This window comes from Embiotoca jacksoni, unplaced genomic scaffold (genome assembly GCF_022577435.1).
Source record: "Embiotoca jacksoni isolate LCO1_2020_lvr unplaced genomic scaffold, fEmbJac1.0.p SCAF_11, whole genome shotgun sequence".
In the NCBI taxonomy this organism is placed as follows: Eukaryota; Metazoa; Chordata; class Actinopteri; family Embiotocidae; genus Embiotoca; species Embiotoca jacksoni.
The window spans coordinates 8,795,660-8,812,186 of NW_027185241.1; the positions used below are offsets into that span (position 1 = coordinate 8,795,660).

Consider the following 16,527-nt stretch of genomic DNA (forward strand, 5'->3'; position numbering starts at 1 on the left):
CTGTATTAGGGCTACATTCACAGTAGGCGTGAGGAATGTGCTTGTCTGGGAGGGAACTCAGTAGATTTAAGAGATGACGGCATAACACGATATATCTTTTCACCCTATACACCCTATATAGCATGTCATTTCATCAACATCTGTATTTCATTTTTATTGCCCTGGTCAATCTTGGGTTGAGTCAGTTAGGTTTTAGGCACAAGAAAGGCCTCAAATCACTTAATTATTGCCTGTTGGTATATTATGTTATTTAGGTTGCAAACACATGCAACTTTTTATAAATATTGTGTGATAGTTAAAAACAGATAATAATTTATCTTGGTGAATTTGTGATGTATACTGAGATTGTCAGTTGTGGTGGCATTGAAGACCCATAATAAAAAACTGCAAGTTCCTAGGTTCAATTTCAGCACTCCCTGTCTCTCTCTCCATGTTTACTGTTAGTTCATCAGGTAAAAGGTGAAAATACAACGATCTTTAATGCCTTCTAAAGCTGAAATGACCAACTCTTGTGCAGTTGGTAGCGGGGAACCTAAAATGATCCATACTGTAGCAGAGCAGTAAATCCTGACAGGACCTCATTGCATGCATTACTGCCATTCCTGCGCCTGCAGCGACAACTCAACCCTATTAGCTGCTCGGTTACTATGACAACTAGTACTAAAACCCCAAAAGAGCAGACAGGAAAGGGTCAGAGGGCAACAGCAGGTCATACGGCTGATAACCAACACATGTCTTGCCTTGGTTTCTGGGTCGACTCTTACTTCAGGTCCATGCAGAAAAGGATGTTGTAAGGTTGATCTTACTCTACTATGAAAACTGCAAATAAAATATGGCATGACTTTTTAATGAGGCAAAGTATATAAGGGGGGTTGTAATTAATGTCTTATACTGCAAACCTTATGGCTGATAAAAGATCAACACCAGCCAAAAGGGTGCTTTAATAGTTGTTCCCTGATTTGCTTATAAGTGATCTATAAAACTTGAGTTAATAATCAATTATTAATAAACACATTAGTTACAAACTACAAAGCCTCTTTAAATAAAAAAAAATAAAAAATGGCTTATCATCATAATTAGAGCTTTGGTCCAGCTGAGAATGTGCAAGGATTAAACTGATGCACAGATTTTAGTTTCACAGACTTCAGAGAAAGTTTCTCTTGTATTTTATATGTTGGTGTGGAAAGAGATATCCATTTGTGGGGGGACTAGCTCGGAGCAAAGAAAGAAAATGGTGCTAAGTTGTTCGGAGCATCTTCAACACAGTGTTAATAATTAATCAGAGAAGAAAACAGCAGCTTACCACCTATTATCAATATAAAACCCACAATTTCTAAGGAATATATAACAGTCTTCCTCCTACGTGAAGTTTCCACTGCACATGGGAGTTAAATGTGACATAGGTGCAGGCTCCCGAACAACCAAATATTGATTAGCAACTTGTATTAGACCTGTATCCTGTCCTCCTGAGACTTTGATCAATAAGCTCCCTTTCTGGAGCCAATATGTACCACATTCATCATTCATGCAAGCGTATGCCAGCCTTTTCACTGAAACTTGAAAACAATAACAATTTTTAATTACATTCCAAGAGGCTGCCCCATGTTTTCTCATTGAAAATTAAACTGAGGTATGAATTCTTAGTAGGCTATTGGCTCCTTGCACATGACTTACATTATTGTAGTGCTGTTGTAGTGCCAGCATACAAGTAAATTTCATGAACAAATGTGTTATATAATCCTGCTAGGAGGATGAAACAGTATCAGTAACAACAGTGTATCGGAGGTTGATCCAGTGTGAACGGTAAAAGCATTTGTCCTGCTGTGTGTCCTTTCTAGCATGAGTCCATTCGCATTAGTTCACTGAGGTGCTGGAGCGTTGACACTGGCCCTCTGAACCTGGCAGTCTAATATAGGTAGGCAGCGTCCCCTAGTGGTGTTGTACAAAACACTATGGAATAACTGCTGGAAAAAAGGTAAATTTAGTGAAGTAGAAAGGCCCTGCTAGTGGTGCTTATTGACCAATCAGGAGCCCTGGGATATCTCATTGGCTAAATGAGAGCTGTCAATCAAATCTCTAGTTGGCTGTTTTTCCTGTGATCTCACCAGTGCGGTTTAAGCGAGTGAGGAGGAAAGACCTCCTCCGAGAAAACCTCTTGTGTTTACAGGAGTATAGAGGTCTTAAATTATACCTCTTTATCAGCTATAGTCAGTTACAAGTAAAGGTCTTGCATTTAGAATTTTATCAAGCAGTCCAATATTAACAAAATATAAGTAAAGTATTACAAATATTAACGTTTTGAATATTATTAACAATGCTGCCACGCTAAGCAACATAAAATTATTTGCATCAGATATGTGGGCTATATTTCATATTTATTATTTTTGATGCATTAAACTACATTGTAATGCTGTTAAGGTGGAACTAATTCTAACTACGTACTGATGTATCATTTAATACGCAAGACTTTTTGATATTCTTGGATGATGCCGTGTTTGATAAGTAAAATCCTTCGCTGTAAAGTCACATATTATAGCCTACCAGCACTTGTGAAATGAATGTAGAGAAAAGTAAAAGTAATTAATAATTATATTTTCTTCTGAAATGTAGTGGAATAGCAGTGCAAAGTAACATAAACTAGAAATTAAGTGATATCCTCCACACTGTACCTGAAATGTATATATTATATTATATTATATTATAGATTAATACATAATAAGCATTGGACTTCATATCTGCTTCATAATAGAATGATACAAATTTGGAAACCAGCGTGTAATCCCGGTAAAACAGCCGACAACACAGTGCACGAAGTCCCCTTGCCATACCCCGCTGAAGCCCATGGGTGGCAGGACTGTTCCGGACCACTGGACGGGGACGGACAAGCGGACTGCTCTCTGATTGGTCGGCGGTGTTGCGCGTCCCCGTCGTCTCCTCCCGGTTTTCCTGGCATGACCTTTTCCCTTGGCAACCACTTCCTCCGAGCATCAACGGCCATCTTTAATTTTAACTCATTCATGAAAAGTTGTTTAGCTCTTTTAAACACGCCGACCGACACGTTTGCGCTGCTTTGTGCAAGCAGCGTCGACGGCGCTGTGTGCGTGTAGTTTCCAGCGACAAGCACAAAGCGGAGCGGAGCAGAGCGACACCGCAGCCGGCTGTCCGTCGAAATTAAGTAAACACCGAAAGCGTACGTGCATATTGTTCTTAAATAGCGTGTTTCGCGTCACTCGGGCACGTTTCCACTCATGTTTTCAGGATTCTGTCTGCAAAATGCGCTCGTAACTAAACTGTCGACTCGTGGAGATACTAACATGTTGCGTTTCGGACTGAGGAAACTGTGTTTTGCTCCCGAAAGAAACAGCAGGTGGAGCGCTATAATAAGTGTATGGATCGTTGTGTGAATGGGCATAGCGGAGCACTGACCTCGTTGTTCCAGCAGTCGGGCGATCCAAGCGTTTGTTTCTGACTTCACAGTGCCACTTTCTGTTCTTTTATATTCTTGTAAACGCCCCCGGCCTTCGTTCATTTCCTTCTCCTTTTATTATCGTGGCAGAATGAGAAAGAAGCAGACAGCCAAACAGAGGAAGACTGAGGAGACTACAGTTGTGCAGGAGTTTGTGGTAGAGAAAATAATTCTACGCAGAATCTTTAATGGAAGAGTGGAATACTTCCTGAAGTGGAAAGGCTTCACAGAGTAAGTGAGGGGTTGCAGAAACGGTCACATGCATGCCTATATTGAGTAGCGTTTTGTTTATCTATGATTGTAAAGTGCATTTTCCCCTCTCTTTGATGTAATCACAGTGCAGAAAACACGTGGGAACCTGAGGACAATTTGGACTGTCCTGAACTCATCGAGGAGTTCCTGAGAAACACCCACATCTCGCAGGAGGAGGAGCAAACTGAGCACGAGTTTGTTCCCAAAGAAGAAATGACAGAGCAAGAGACGGAAATTGTGAGTTTGTGACAAATGCAGTGGTGGAACGTCTGCAAGTATGTGTTGTTTCCATGTTATTCACAGAACTTCTGCACCTAAATCTGTAGAAAGGAAGAAAGAAAAGAAAAAAAGAGCATATTATTAGTTTCTTTTTTTATGGAGCACTATACTTTAGGTTCATAGTTAGACTTTTTTAGAAGTAGACACACGCTGCACTGGAGTTGAGTAAAATACTCTGAGCATATTGGCAGATTTTGGTCCTACTTTTACAGCTGAATATGAAACTAAATGGTGTGTGAAGGTGGTGAGTTTTGCAATACCTCTGAAAGTGAAAGTAGTTCACTTTCCGGTTTTTCCTCCCACAGTCGGCATGTACAGTAAAAAGCACCACTTCTGCAAATGCGGATGTTTTCTTTTTCGAAATGCTCTGTCTTTCATCCTTGTACTTTTTGTTGCAGTCCTGCATGCAGTCCCAGCAACAAGCTCACGCAGTGCAGAGTGAGGACCACATCCTCCCGCCAGATGATGAGCAGTCAGACGGCCCCACTAACCTCAGCACTTACCTCGAGCCTGAATGCATCATCGGCTCCACAGATAGAAAGGGAGAACTCATGTTCCTTGTGAAATGGTAACTCCGCTGCTTCCTCTTTACCCTGTCCTCGAATGAATGCCAGCGTTTGTCGAAAAGAAAAGGCAAATGTTCATATTTAAAGCTGCAATCCACATTTTCAAAATACAGTGCCATAAAACAACATGAAATGAAACAAATTATCCAGTCAGATTTATGAGAGTGTTTCATCCTTTTGTTGTTGCTCGTAAGCAGTCAAAATTCGACTTCCTGAACGTTTAATGTGAATGGATCATTTACGAGGTCGACAAAGTTGGACGTCATCGCCACTGACCTCCCGACTCCTCAGATTAGTAACACATTGTCGAGAGCACCTCTAACCACAGCAGATGTGCTTTGGTGTCACCATTTCACTCGACCATAAAGCTGTACATTCGGTGGACCTTTTATTATGTTCACCTGTACAGTCCAATACAACAGCTCTGCCAACATGGACCTGTTTGAAGCTCATGATGTTCAGATTTCGATGACACCGTCAGGAATGTGGAAATTCAAAGATTATGTTCATTAATGAGGTCACGGTTAGTATCATATAGAGATGTTTGTCATATTTTTGTATATCCAATTTATAAACATGAGGTCAAAATATCACAAACACCTCTTATTATGATGCAGTCCAGGACAACAGCACAATAACTTCAGTGCTGCCTTATAACTACAGTGACTTAATGGCAGAACTGTTGTTTTGAATTGCTCTCGACTGTACAGCTGTACCTAATAAAGTGGCCTTTGAGTTGCTGTACACAATACCAATGTTTTCATCTCTAAATGACTATTGGTCGCTTTAAAGGGGAACTTTGCAGATTTTATTGGTCACAGTGATTACCACATAGTCTGAAAAAAAAGATTTGTTGAAGTCTTCTGTGTCGCTGAAGGGGCTTTGTTAGGTTTGTTCAAGTTACTGGGCCTGGAAGCGATGATTTTTTTGTTGTTGTTGATAGAAAGCTTATTTTTTTTTAAACAAACAGGAGGTGTGCAGTTTGAAAGATGCATGGATGGTCTCAGCGATGTTCAGACCGCCAAGAGCGCCGCAGGAAAAACAACTGCATCGGCTCTGAGGGTGTCAACACAGACGGCTCCGGCAAAAAAAAACGAAAAACAAACCCAAGGTTGTTCTTCCAAAAATACTGAATCTGGCTGAACTCGTGCTGCAAGTCAATGCAATCATTCGGAGAGGTGCTGCTGTGCAGTGTTGGTTAGCCTTCAGAGCCATAGATCTATTACTGACTCGTACCTGAAGCAACAGACTCAGCCCTCGGTATTTTTCCTAATGCAGTGCTGTTTTTATTCAAAATTCACACTACTAAAATCTATGTCTTTAGAGCTTGATCCACACAAAAAGCTAAAAGCAAATGCAATACTAGATAGTGTTAGTGCCCCTGTAAATAGAATATTTATTGGATATTTTATAACGACAGTGATCTGAAATTGACTTTAATAAAGTGTGATAATGACCCGTACTAAACTGTCTTGAAATGTCTTCAAACATTTTACTTACATTAAAAAGTGGGATGCCATTTCAATGCTCATCTTCTCCCGTGTTTTTCCCCACAGGAAGAACTCCGATGACGTGGCACTGCTGCCGGCCCGTGAAGCGAGCGCCAGATGTCCCCAGGTGGTCATCGACTTCTACGAGCAGAAGCTGACCTGGCACTGTGGAGACGAGGAGCAGTAAACCGTGTGTGTGGGTTGTATGCAGAGGAGAACCGATAAACAGCTGCGCTCTCACCCGAAGTTTAGTTTAACCTCCATGGAGTGTCCTCCTTCAGCTGACATTCGAGGCACGCTGTGTGAAATCGCATCCCGCTGCAGGTGCGAGATCCTCGGCAGGGATGGATTTGAAGTGCTCTCTGCTCTGTGGTGCCCAAAAAGGTCTCTGTGGCTTTGAGGAGATCACGATGGAGACTGAAACTAACCTTTTGTGTAGAGCAGCTGATTTGAGGTCAGACTAACCTGTTGCAGCTGTTTTCTTGTGACATCATGTAGCAGACTCAATCACTGTGGACGTGTTTTGTCTTTAAGATATTGTTCTATGGGTAATTTAGTATTTGAAGTCCTTTTATAGCTCCAAATATGTTTAACTGGGAGGCGTGTTTGGTTGTTCAGTGTGGGCTTTATACAGCATTAGCACTAAACGGGCACAGTGAGCTAACTGCTGTCCAAGCTGTACCTTCAGTCCATGTTTGTTTAGCTCTAATGATTGTAAAGCTGTTGTTCGAACGCTTGTTGTTTGAACTCGTATCATGTGAGGTGTTTCTAGCTACAGATTTGACCGCGTCATACTGTATCTCTGTATGACCCTTGTAGTTAATGTCAGATTTAAAAACCAATGTTACCCACCAGAAATTGCCCATATTTTCAATCAGCTTCTATGTAACACACGTTTTCTTCTCCTCTTTATTGAACTATAACTTTTTTTAAATTATGTAACTATTTGGTGCTTTTATCCAAAGTGAAGTCCTGGTCAAATTTTTCAAAAGGTCACATTATTTCTTAAATAAAAAGTAAAATCTATTGAGATTTGAACCAATTAAAAATAACCTTTGTGCACCTACAATGGGTAAGTCAATTGTTAAATGTAGCACTTTAGATAGAAGACTGTCCATTTATGCACTGAATTGTCTGTAATTGACTGTAATCATACAGTTTTGTGTATTTGATACTTGTATCCTGATGGCACTGTCCTAACCCGACATATCTCCCATGACTGTTATGGGACACTCAGCTGAACCTTAAACCTCCTAAAACACATCTGCTACTGAACTACTGTAACTGTTGACCATAGATCTGTGAAGTCTGTGAATAAAAGAAACCTTTTGTGACATGTTTCTTCTTTGTGATCACATTTGTCACGTCGCTCAAACAAATGATCAAGTCCAATTTGATGACAGTACATTTAAAATCATGTACGTCTAAGAAGTTTTTTGATTGATTCTAAATTACAGGCTATTAAAAGTGTTTAGTAAAGGATTTGATATCATTTTGTCTCCTCTTTTGGGAGTTTAGTGGTCTGATCAGACAGTTATGGGGAGGAGCTTATTTCTGTCTTGTGACTTTATTTTGAAACCTTTGCTCTGGGACAATAAAAGTGGGAAAGAAAAGTCATAAGTGCTGTGCTAAGCACGTCATTACACTTCTGATTTGAGGTTACTGAGACATTCTGAATAATGAAAGAGGGAACTGACAGCACTGTGAGCCAGGTAGGTCTACAGTTGACTCTATAACTTTCATGTTATTTATCTAATTTTTTTTTTTTTATAATAATAGCCCTTTTAAGAAGCCATGTGTTAAATTCAGAAGCTTCAAATTGCGGTATAGCCTTAAAAATTAAATCTGTTTTTGTACTGAGCAGGAAAGGATACTCGGGTGGATTTTCCCATCATGATTCTTGTTTTGTTGCTCATCGCACTTCCTCTATCTGGCAATAAAAACCTTCCACTTTTTCATAAGAGCGTTTAGTTTCAGTGTCTCTCTTTCCTTCTCCATGCAGCAGGGCAACAGTGTCTGGGTGCGGGACCCGCGGATACAAAAGAATGATTTTTGGCATGCCTACATGGACTATGAAATTTGTTTACATGTAAGTAAAATGATAGTCACTTAAATATCTACATTCCTTTACGGGAGCTTCCTCTAATATGTGTCACACTGATGGTCCTGTTTTAGACAGACAGCGTGTGCTTCACCAAGAAGATCTCCAGAGTGAGAAGGAGGTACAGTGAGTTCGTATGGCTCAGACAGAAACTACAGGCAAATTCAATGCTCATGTAAGTCATATCAGTGCAATTTCAAATTATAATTTCAGTGAAAACAATAGGGGCCATTTACTTTGTTTTCATGTAAAAAATAATCTGCTCAATGCTTCCTGTATATTTTGTTGTTGCTTATTTTTTTGCAGGGTACAGCTACCACAGCTGCCCCCCAAAAACCCTTTCTTCAGTCTGAACAACAGCCAGCAGATCACTGATCGCATGAAGGGTCTCCAGAAGTTTTTGGAAGAGTAAGAAAGACCTCAGAGATCAATAAATGTTTGAACTTTGACATATTACAACACAAACATAACAAAGCTGATATGCAGCGGTTCCACAAACATCAGACCACATGATTGGCATTCTCACATCCAATGGCAAATACTGCATAAACCCACCCTAATGTGTTTATCACCCTATTTATTCAGAATCCTTCAGAACCCGCTGCTGCTGTCCGACAGCTGCCTGCACCTTTTCCTCCAGTCACAGCTCAGCGTGTCCAAGATGGACGCCTGTGCTGGTGGAAGGACGCACTACTCTGTGGCCCAGGCCGTCCACAGCTGTGGCCTGAGGAGATTCCACTCAGAGGAGCACCTGACCTCAGCATGTCCTGTGACTCTGACTCAGATAGGTATTGTAATATTATGCGTTACTCGTCCCTGTGATGAAATCTTTCTCCTCAAATCTGCTTTTTCAAAAACTGTAGAGTTGAAAGAGGTATTTAGGATAGAGTTAATTTTGTATTTGTTTTGTCAGCAGTAAGGCAAAGCTTTTCAATATACTCTCGCTGATTTATTTCCCAGGACAGAATCTATGAGCGTTCCTTCTACCTAATTCACCAAATTATAAATCTAATCCTCCGTTCTTGTCTGTGTTGTTCCAGCTTAGAGTGCAGAGATCCAGAACACAGGATTAAAGATTTGGCAATAAACAAAGCAGAGAGCACAGCATCACTTGATCTCATGGGAACAAGCCAGGAGGAAATGCTAAGCTTCTCATCTGCTCCCACATGAAAACACTATCGTATTGGCACAATGTTGGAGTTGCATTTGGATGTACAAAGGAGAAATCTACCCTTTACTCTGCCATACTGCACATTTGGATTCATGGTTCATGGTATAAATGGTTTTTCATTTATATATAAAAAAAATAAATAAATAAAAATTGCTTTAAAAAGTCACAGCTTATTGTGTCGTCAGTGAGACATTTCAGTTTGAAATATGGATAGTAAATAGTCCAAAAAATGTCCCTATTTTATATTTTGTATTTTAAGTGTTCCACTATTTGCAGAGCTGCAAAGTTGTAGAAAAAATTTGCCTGAAGATGGCAGTGTTGTAACATCTATACATTTGTATATTCACTGTCAACTGTCTGCATTTGCTTCATAAAGAAACTTAGAAGCACCTTGAATTTTGGTCATTCATACTGTGAAAGTAGTCAGATATGTGCAGATAACAGTGTAATACTTTAAGCAGTGCAAGCCTAATGCCTCTCTCTGTGAGTCCCACTCCTAACAAAGTGTAGGGTGTGAGATGCTTGTCATCTGGTGGCCACTGCAGTGCTTAGCAGTATGACATTTATAATAGGGTCTCTGCAGAGTTTTCAGACAGTCCCCCTGTCAGGTGTGTGGCTGGTAGGAGGTCCTGTGGGATCCCGACGGGCCCACTCCTGTCTGAGGGTTACCAAGTAGACAGGCTACATTGCTCCCTGCTGAACAAAATGCCAGCTGCACTGACAGGCCACCCTTTCTGCCTGTTTTCTTTGTATTTGTATGGGCTGGTTCACTACAGTCACTTCTCTTAGAGTGTCTGTGCATGTGTGCTCTCACAGAGAGCACCACAATGCTTATGCAGAGGTAATAACCACTAAACAGTGAAGGCAAACTGACATATCTGCACAGCTAATTAGATTAGCTGTTTCTCTCTGCAGTGTCTCACTGATTCATTATAAATTCAGAACAGGAACAGACAATAGGCTTGGAGAACAGAGAGGTGATGTCACCTCAGACCCTCTCTGCTCTGAGAAGCAGAAAGCCTACAAACTCAAACTGGGGGTTGGACGTCTCTCCTGAAGATGTGTGGGGTGTAGACGTGTGTTCGTGCATCTACATATGCTAATGTAGTGTATGCACATGTCATCTTTGTCAGTGCTTGAAGTGTGGGGCGGTATTATCCTGCACTGTCAAACACAGGCACTGAGGCTGTCAGTGCAGCAGATGTTTGCTTTAGCTGGCTATTCAGAGAAGGTATATGCCTCTAATAGAGCCAAAAAACACACAGAGGGTGTTGAAGCAAGGCCATTTTATATAAATGGATTTACGTGGAAAGGCATACCTATCTCAGCTTTTTGGTTTAATAATATTGTTACAAATTCTCAATCATTTATATTTTTTTTATAAATTAATTTTTTGGTTATTTTGCAGTTTCCTTCAGTGTCTTCAGTCACCCGGAAAAACACACAACCATTTTAAAATGCTATGTAATGTCACCTACATGTTGTCTTTCAATTTCTGAAGAATTTTCATTCTTCAAAAGTTTAAAACCTAAATTTTTTTTTTTTTTTTTCTCGAAACCAATTCGGGTGTTTGAAGAATCAGTATGTTTAAATGAGACTATTTTTTTTGTCCTCAAAAGAGAATGTTTACGAACAGTTTAATTAATTAGTAAAATACATACATTTTATATAATTAAAACACTTTAAACGCCTTAATTTTGGTTTCTTTCCAAACGTTCAAGAGTGATGTGGGATGTATCAGGGAGACTGATTAGAATCCATGGCTAAGCTAATTTATTAGGTTGTTTAACATGCTAAAAATGTGCAAGGGAAGAGGTAAACTTGTTGGGCTTTCAAGCTTCGCCCTGGTTAACAGTTAACAACAGCAACAGCGAAGCCTCGTTTGTTGCTTGCAGTCCTGTGGATTGAAACATTTACTTTGTTGCTTTTCATCTGATCTGTCCAGGAGTATTGACTTCTCTTTCAATGGTCTGTGACTCTGGTCCACTGGCTGTTAACCTTGAACCGCTGTAGCCTAGCCTGTCAGTGCAGCTCTGCTCCCATGACAACACTGACAAGTTTAAACCCATCAGATCAATTGCTAACAGCTCCCTGCTCCATGTTGTGTGTCCTCAAAGAGGCCAGAAAGAGTGAAAACATGTACGAAGTAGTAAAATTACTTTGTTTTCATGGTGGGTTTTCACTGGATAACCAGAGTAAAATGTAAAATGTTTTAGCTAATCTGATTAATATGCTTATTGTTTGACACATAAAACTGTAGAAGACCAGATAAAGGAAAATGGCCCCTCTGGGAGATGCCCATCTGCTTGAGACCAAGTCAGCATGTCTTTCTGCCACGACAGCTTAAATAAACCCCACCTCATGTCTAGGATCTCATGCCTGACTTACTATTCCCTCTGTTGTGTAATTAACACAGAATCACAAAGAGCAAAAATCCATTTTATGTGTGAAGAGAACCAAATTGGCAAACATGTAACAATATGAAATCCCAATCAGGGTTCCAAACAGAGCTAAAAACAAATGGAAGTATTGAAGGAGATATGCTTCAGTGGAGGCAAATTACAGATAAATCAGAGGCTGCTCATGCATTTTAAGTGCCACATTATACAGATCCATTAGTGGCAATAGGAGCTCAGCACCACTTGAGATATTAAATCTCTGTGACTGCAACTCAGTGGAACCAGGATGAGTCGACATCAGAGAAACCAAGCAGCACTGCCAATAGATAGAGGATGAGGCCCAAAGAAATGATGCCAGAATCATACACCAACAGCAGTGAAATGATAATAGAACAAGTTGGTGATGTTGATGTGCAGTTTGTTACAGAGCAAGGTAACCACATTCACTATAGGGGCAGATGAAGAAGCAAGGTAACTGATCTGGGAGCTTGGGATTATCTGCGGTGTTAATAATAAACTCCTCGACTGAACATTTTCAAGGTCTCACACATTTTGTGCCAAAACAAAGAGCGTTGATTTACTGAGGGCCACAAAAATTCTACAACTTGACAGGCAAAACTGGATTTTCAGATGTCACATCTGTCCTTGTAACTGTGTGTGCCTGTGGCTGTGGTGTGTATTCCAATCCTAACACCTGCCTCAATCTGGTAAAAAAAAAAAAAAAAAATGTTCCTCAAGGCTGAAACATTTTTCTCCGTCACTCAAATGTCACAGATGGATATGAGCTGACATAAGACCTATCCATCATTCATCAAACCCAGCAGCCGTACCTTTCCTCAGTTATGCATAGCTGTACCTGCTATTTCCCCTCCACATGCTGTCGCCTCGTGTGTGTGGATGTGTGGATGTAGCAATTACTGGGAACGGGCGTGATCACTGTACCAAGGCAAGCAACAGCTTCCCATCTCCTGGAATCAGAGCTGATCGGCGTGAAACTAGCTCCTCTGCCTCGAACACGTAGGCCTGAGGGGGGGAAAGAGGAAAGTCGAGATCACTTCTTCATAATTTTCTGAAATAATGCGGTATGTAAAATCACATATGTCTCCTGTGGCATATACAGCCCAAAACAGATGGAGAAGGAAGGGCCTTGTGTTAAGATAACATGCCTACTGTGGTTATGTTTTTATATGTATTCAAAATATTTCCTCATAAAAACAAACATAGAGCAACATATTTTACAAACAAGTGTCCTAATGGCTGTAAAGAACTTTGTAAGATACACTATATACACATACCACATAAAGATATACATATATAATACATATTTGCTCATATTTATATGAATTTGTGTCTTAGCACAGGGGACCACGGCCCTCTGTGTGTCACAAGATCATATGCACATAACAACCCCTCCAGACTTACAATATGTCTTGTTAGTGATGTGTAACGAGTGGAGGGGGATCTCTTTGGTCAGACACCATCGCAGTGAAGGGAGAGACGGCCAGTGGTGGCAGCGAGGGGACAACAGAGGGTGGAGAAACAAGGGGGGAAAGAATGGAGGGGTAGAGGGCACCATCTCTCGGGGGCCTCCAAGCTTCACTGCCAGTGTGTGTAAATCAGCAGGCTGCTCACGGTTGCAATGAGGTAGAAAATAAAAAAAAAGATAAAAATGTCCAAGTGAAATAAGAGGCAAGGAGAAATTTTTTATGATGAGTCTAAATTCTCCTTACTCTGCAGTAGATCCACTGACCGGCTCAGCTTGTCTTCTCCAGACACCGTCCATCATCCCAGCGTCTGCATATAGGCACAAATTACTCAAATTACCCCACCTGCTACTCATGTAATACATATGTAATGAGTATCCTAAATTCGCATGATTATTATTCATGGTGCATTAATAGGTCTATGTTAAATTCATTAATATGCACGTATAATGATGTGGACTGCCAAACCCGGGAGACCTGCAGTCCTGGACAGATCTTTACCTAACATGTTTAAACTCTCAGTTGTGATCATGCTGTTCAGTCCACAGTCATTCGAGCATGGACTTTTATTCCTGACCTTTGGTAACAGTATAAGTAAGCAACATAATCTTCAATCGAAACTCTATACTGGCTTTGTGAGATTATTACCTCTGGTCTTCTTCAGCAGAAGGGGCTGGTTTGGGTGCCATCACGTGACCCAAGTGTGAAAGCTCTCCAGTTGAAAGCACATGAAGCTAGTGAGTGGACCTTTGACCTTAGATTATTCTGGTTACACATACATCTCTATATTTATTTTGTTTCACAAAGTTATTGTTTTAAATAAAAGCAGATTCACTTTTTTTGTATATATAGGGATAAAGTAAAGTATTCACCCCCTTCAAATCAACACTAGTACAGCCAATTGATTTCAGCAGTCAAATGATATCAAGATCATTTGTGCGCAGTCAACCGGTTTTTAATTGATTGTAGTATAAATACAGCGGTATCAGGAAACAGAACTGTGAAAACTAGGGAAAATTGAAAAGCGCAAAGGAAATGAACACAGAGCACATTCAAAGTGCTTTATGCTGTATATTGTAAAGTAGTGAGCTTTCAGTCTCCTCATCTCTTTTTAAGTTCTAAACAGTGAAATCAGACATACCTGAACATTTTATATTAATACAATGTATTTTATCTCCTTACACAATTGTCTAAATGCTGTCCCCAAATAATACAATATAAATTAAGAAATAAAGCAATACAATTTAATAATTAAACAATAAATTACTCAGTCCGAATCAGGCTTAACAATAACAACGTTACCACGGTGTCCTCAGTGCTGACCTCTAACCTGATGGTGTGGTTTGATTTTACACTTTATTAATCCCCGAGGGGAAATTTCTTCACTACAGCAGGGGGGCTCTCAGGGGGGAGATGCTGCAGCAGGCTGCCACTAGCGCGGCGCCAGGTAACCTGACCTGAGGTGCATGTTTTTGGATGATGGGAGGAAGCCGGAGAACCCGGAGAGAACCCACGCAAGCACAGGGAGAACATGCAAACTCCGCACAGAAAGGGCCAGGACCGGATTCGAACCCCGAACCTTTTTTGCTGTGAGGTGACAGTGCTAACCACTGCACCACCGTGCCGCCCCAATAATCATGGTCATGTCACTTTGGACTGATGAGCAGCTCCATGTGTACCCAGAGCACTAAATTAGCTCAGGTTAGCTTGGCAGGACCTCTGCTTGGACACATACCAGCGCTAACACTTAATGACAGTGGTGGCAACAATCTGCTATCCAGTGGCTCAGTTAGCTGAGCAAGCTCTTGTAACTCAACCCTCATACTTCCACTTCCTCTGTCAGGGGGCAGTTTCACAAAAAGCTGCTATATAGAGCTGACATTGAGATGGGACAGCAGCCTGAATGTTGGGACATAAGAAGGAGAGAGAGGGGTCATCAGTTTGCACAGAATTGACTTGACAGCTGCAGTGTATGTGGGTGTGAGGTGTCTAGAGGGTTGTAATTACAGTTAGAGCATCACTTGCATCTCTGACCTCCCCTGATTACAAACTACCCTCCCAAACCATCCAGGGTCATCACTCACTTCCCTAACTAGTATAGTAAATCAGCAGCAAAGCACTGACCTGATATTAGAGCCAAAGCAAGAGAGTAAACAGGGTTAGATTACAGAGGCTGCAGATAAATAATCTGCGAGGAGACAGAGCAGGAGTGAAGTGTGGGAGATGTTTATAGCGGGCGGACAAACACCTGTCACTTTGATAAACCTGATTTATCTCGAGCGACATGTCAGCACATAGCTCTACCTTGCCTTGACAGCCTGGACTGCCAATCCCACACCCTGGAACATGAAACCAGTTTGTATCAGCGATGCGTACAGTGCAAGAGAGATGACAAGCGTCTCCCAGCAGCAATAACCACTTCATTAGTATTAAATATCAGCCAGGACGTAATGGTGCTTAAGGCAGTGTCCTGTAGGTGGTTGATGGTGCTGTTTTTGGGGCCAGAAAACGTGACTTTTAGACACCGGAGCCACTTGTGTCTCCTGCTCTAAAGATATACAGGTCTTCCCTCGACATCACTGTCTGCAGCGCACAGAAGGCCATTAACAAGCTGAGAGCAGACCCCGTAACATGCGAGGGAAGTGGGCGTGGTGCTCATAATAAATGACCGGTCTACACACATATTTACTGTCCTGCCACTAACCCTGGTCTGCAGCTCGTTATATTACACAGTAGATATTGGATCACGAAAATAAATAAAATTCGAAACCTCAAATTCCAGAAATATTAATTTTCAGATCAGCCTGTCATGATTGTTGTTAGCTTTCACTTTAAATCGACCATGTCTTCTCACAATGTCGTAGCCGAGGAAATCTTAATTTGGTAGCTGCCATGAGTTATGTTAACAGAAACTGACCTCAATTAAGAGTGACTTGCATTTAAAAAGTGTCTATTTCAGATTTTAAGATTTAGACGAAGGGGAAGAGGCTTTAATGGAATGCTGACATAAGGCCAGTTGGAGAGGTAATACATTTCCTGCAAAATGCCAGGGGATACCACATAAATAAGGCTGCGTTATTCCTGACAGAAACTCTCTATGAAGCCGCACTGTGATCTATTGCTGAATGACCGGGTTAAAGAGCAGAAGAAACAGCTGACAACTTGATCAAGATTACCTCTCTAAAGTGGTATAGATCAAGCATTTAGCCTTCTCACCAAGCCCAAGGGTGATGGTATGGAATGGTAATGGTACATGATTATACTCAGTGAAGATGAACAGAGGGATATAAGAGTACTGATATTGTACTGAAAGTTATTT

General features: G+C 41.0%; 2 protein-coding genes across 3 annotated transcripts; both read left to right on the plus strand.

The window, feature by feature from the left end:
* Positions 1–2,976: 2,976 nt before the first annotated feature.
* cbx3b (chromobox homolog 3b) lies at positions 2,977–7,404 on the plus strand. Of its 2 annotated transcripts, none has more exons than XM_069142963.1 (5): positions 2,977–3,190; positions 3,557–3,697; positions 3,805–3,955; positions 4,396–4,565; positions 6,120–7,404. In XM_069142963.1, exons 2-5 carry the CDS (start codon positions 3,558–3,560, stop codon positions 6,238–6,240), a joined length of 582 nt encoding a protein of 193 aa, XP_068999064.1. In that variant the 5' UTR covers positions 2,977–3,190; position 3,557; the 3' UTR covers positions 6,241–7,404. The 2 variants fall into 2 exon arrangements, with proteins under 2 accessions (XP_068999064.1, XP_068999065.1); XM_069142964.1 differs by having other exon boundaries at positions 2,977–3,175.
* A 295-nt stretch (positions 7,405–7,699) lies between these two features.
* Positions 7,700–9,721, plus strand: snx10b (sorting nexin 10b). Its single transcript, XM_069139536.1, is given in 7 exon segments — positions 7,700–7,765; positions 8,056–8,142; positions 8,229–8,329; positions 8,461–8,562; positions 8,740–8,906; positions 8,909–8,942; positions 9,195–9,721. Coding segments are annotated over 7 exon segments (654 nt in total). The 5' UTR covers positions 7,700–7,732; the 3' UTR covers positions 9,325–9,721.
* Positions 9,722–16,527: the final 6,806 nt, after the last annotated feature.

Coding starts and splice junctions, on each gene's coding strand:
- cbx3b (XM_069142963.1), top strand. CDS start 3,558: ATGAGAAAGAAGCAGACAGCCAAACAGAGGAAGACTGAGGAGACTACA. Junction 3,956..4,395: donor CAGAGCAAGAGACGGAAATT/GTGAGTTTGTGA, acceptor TTTTTGTTGCAG/TCCTGCATGCAGTCCCAGCA. Junction 4,566..6,119: donor CTCATGTTCCTTGTGAAATG/GTAACTCCGCTG, acceptor TTTTCCCCACAG/GAAGAACTCCGATGACGTGG.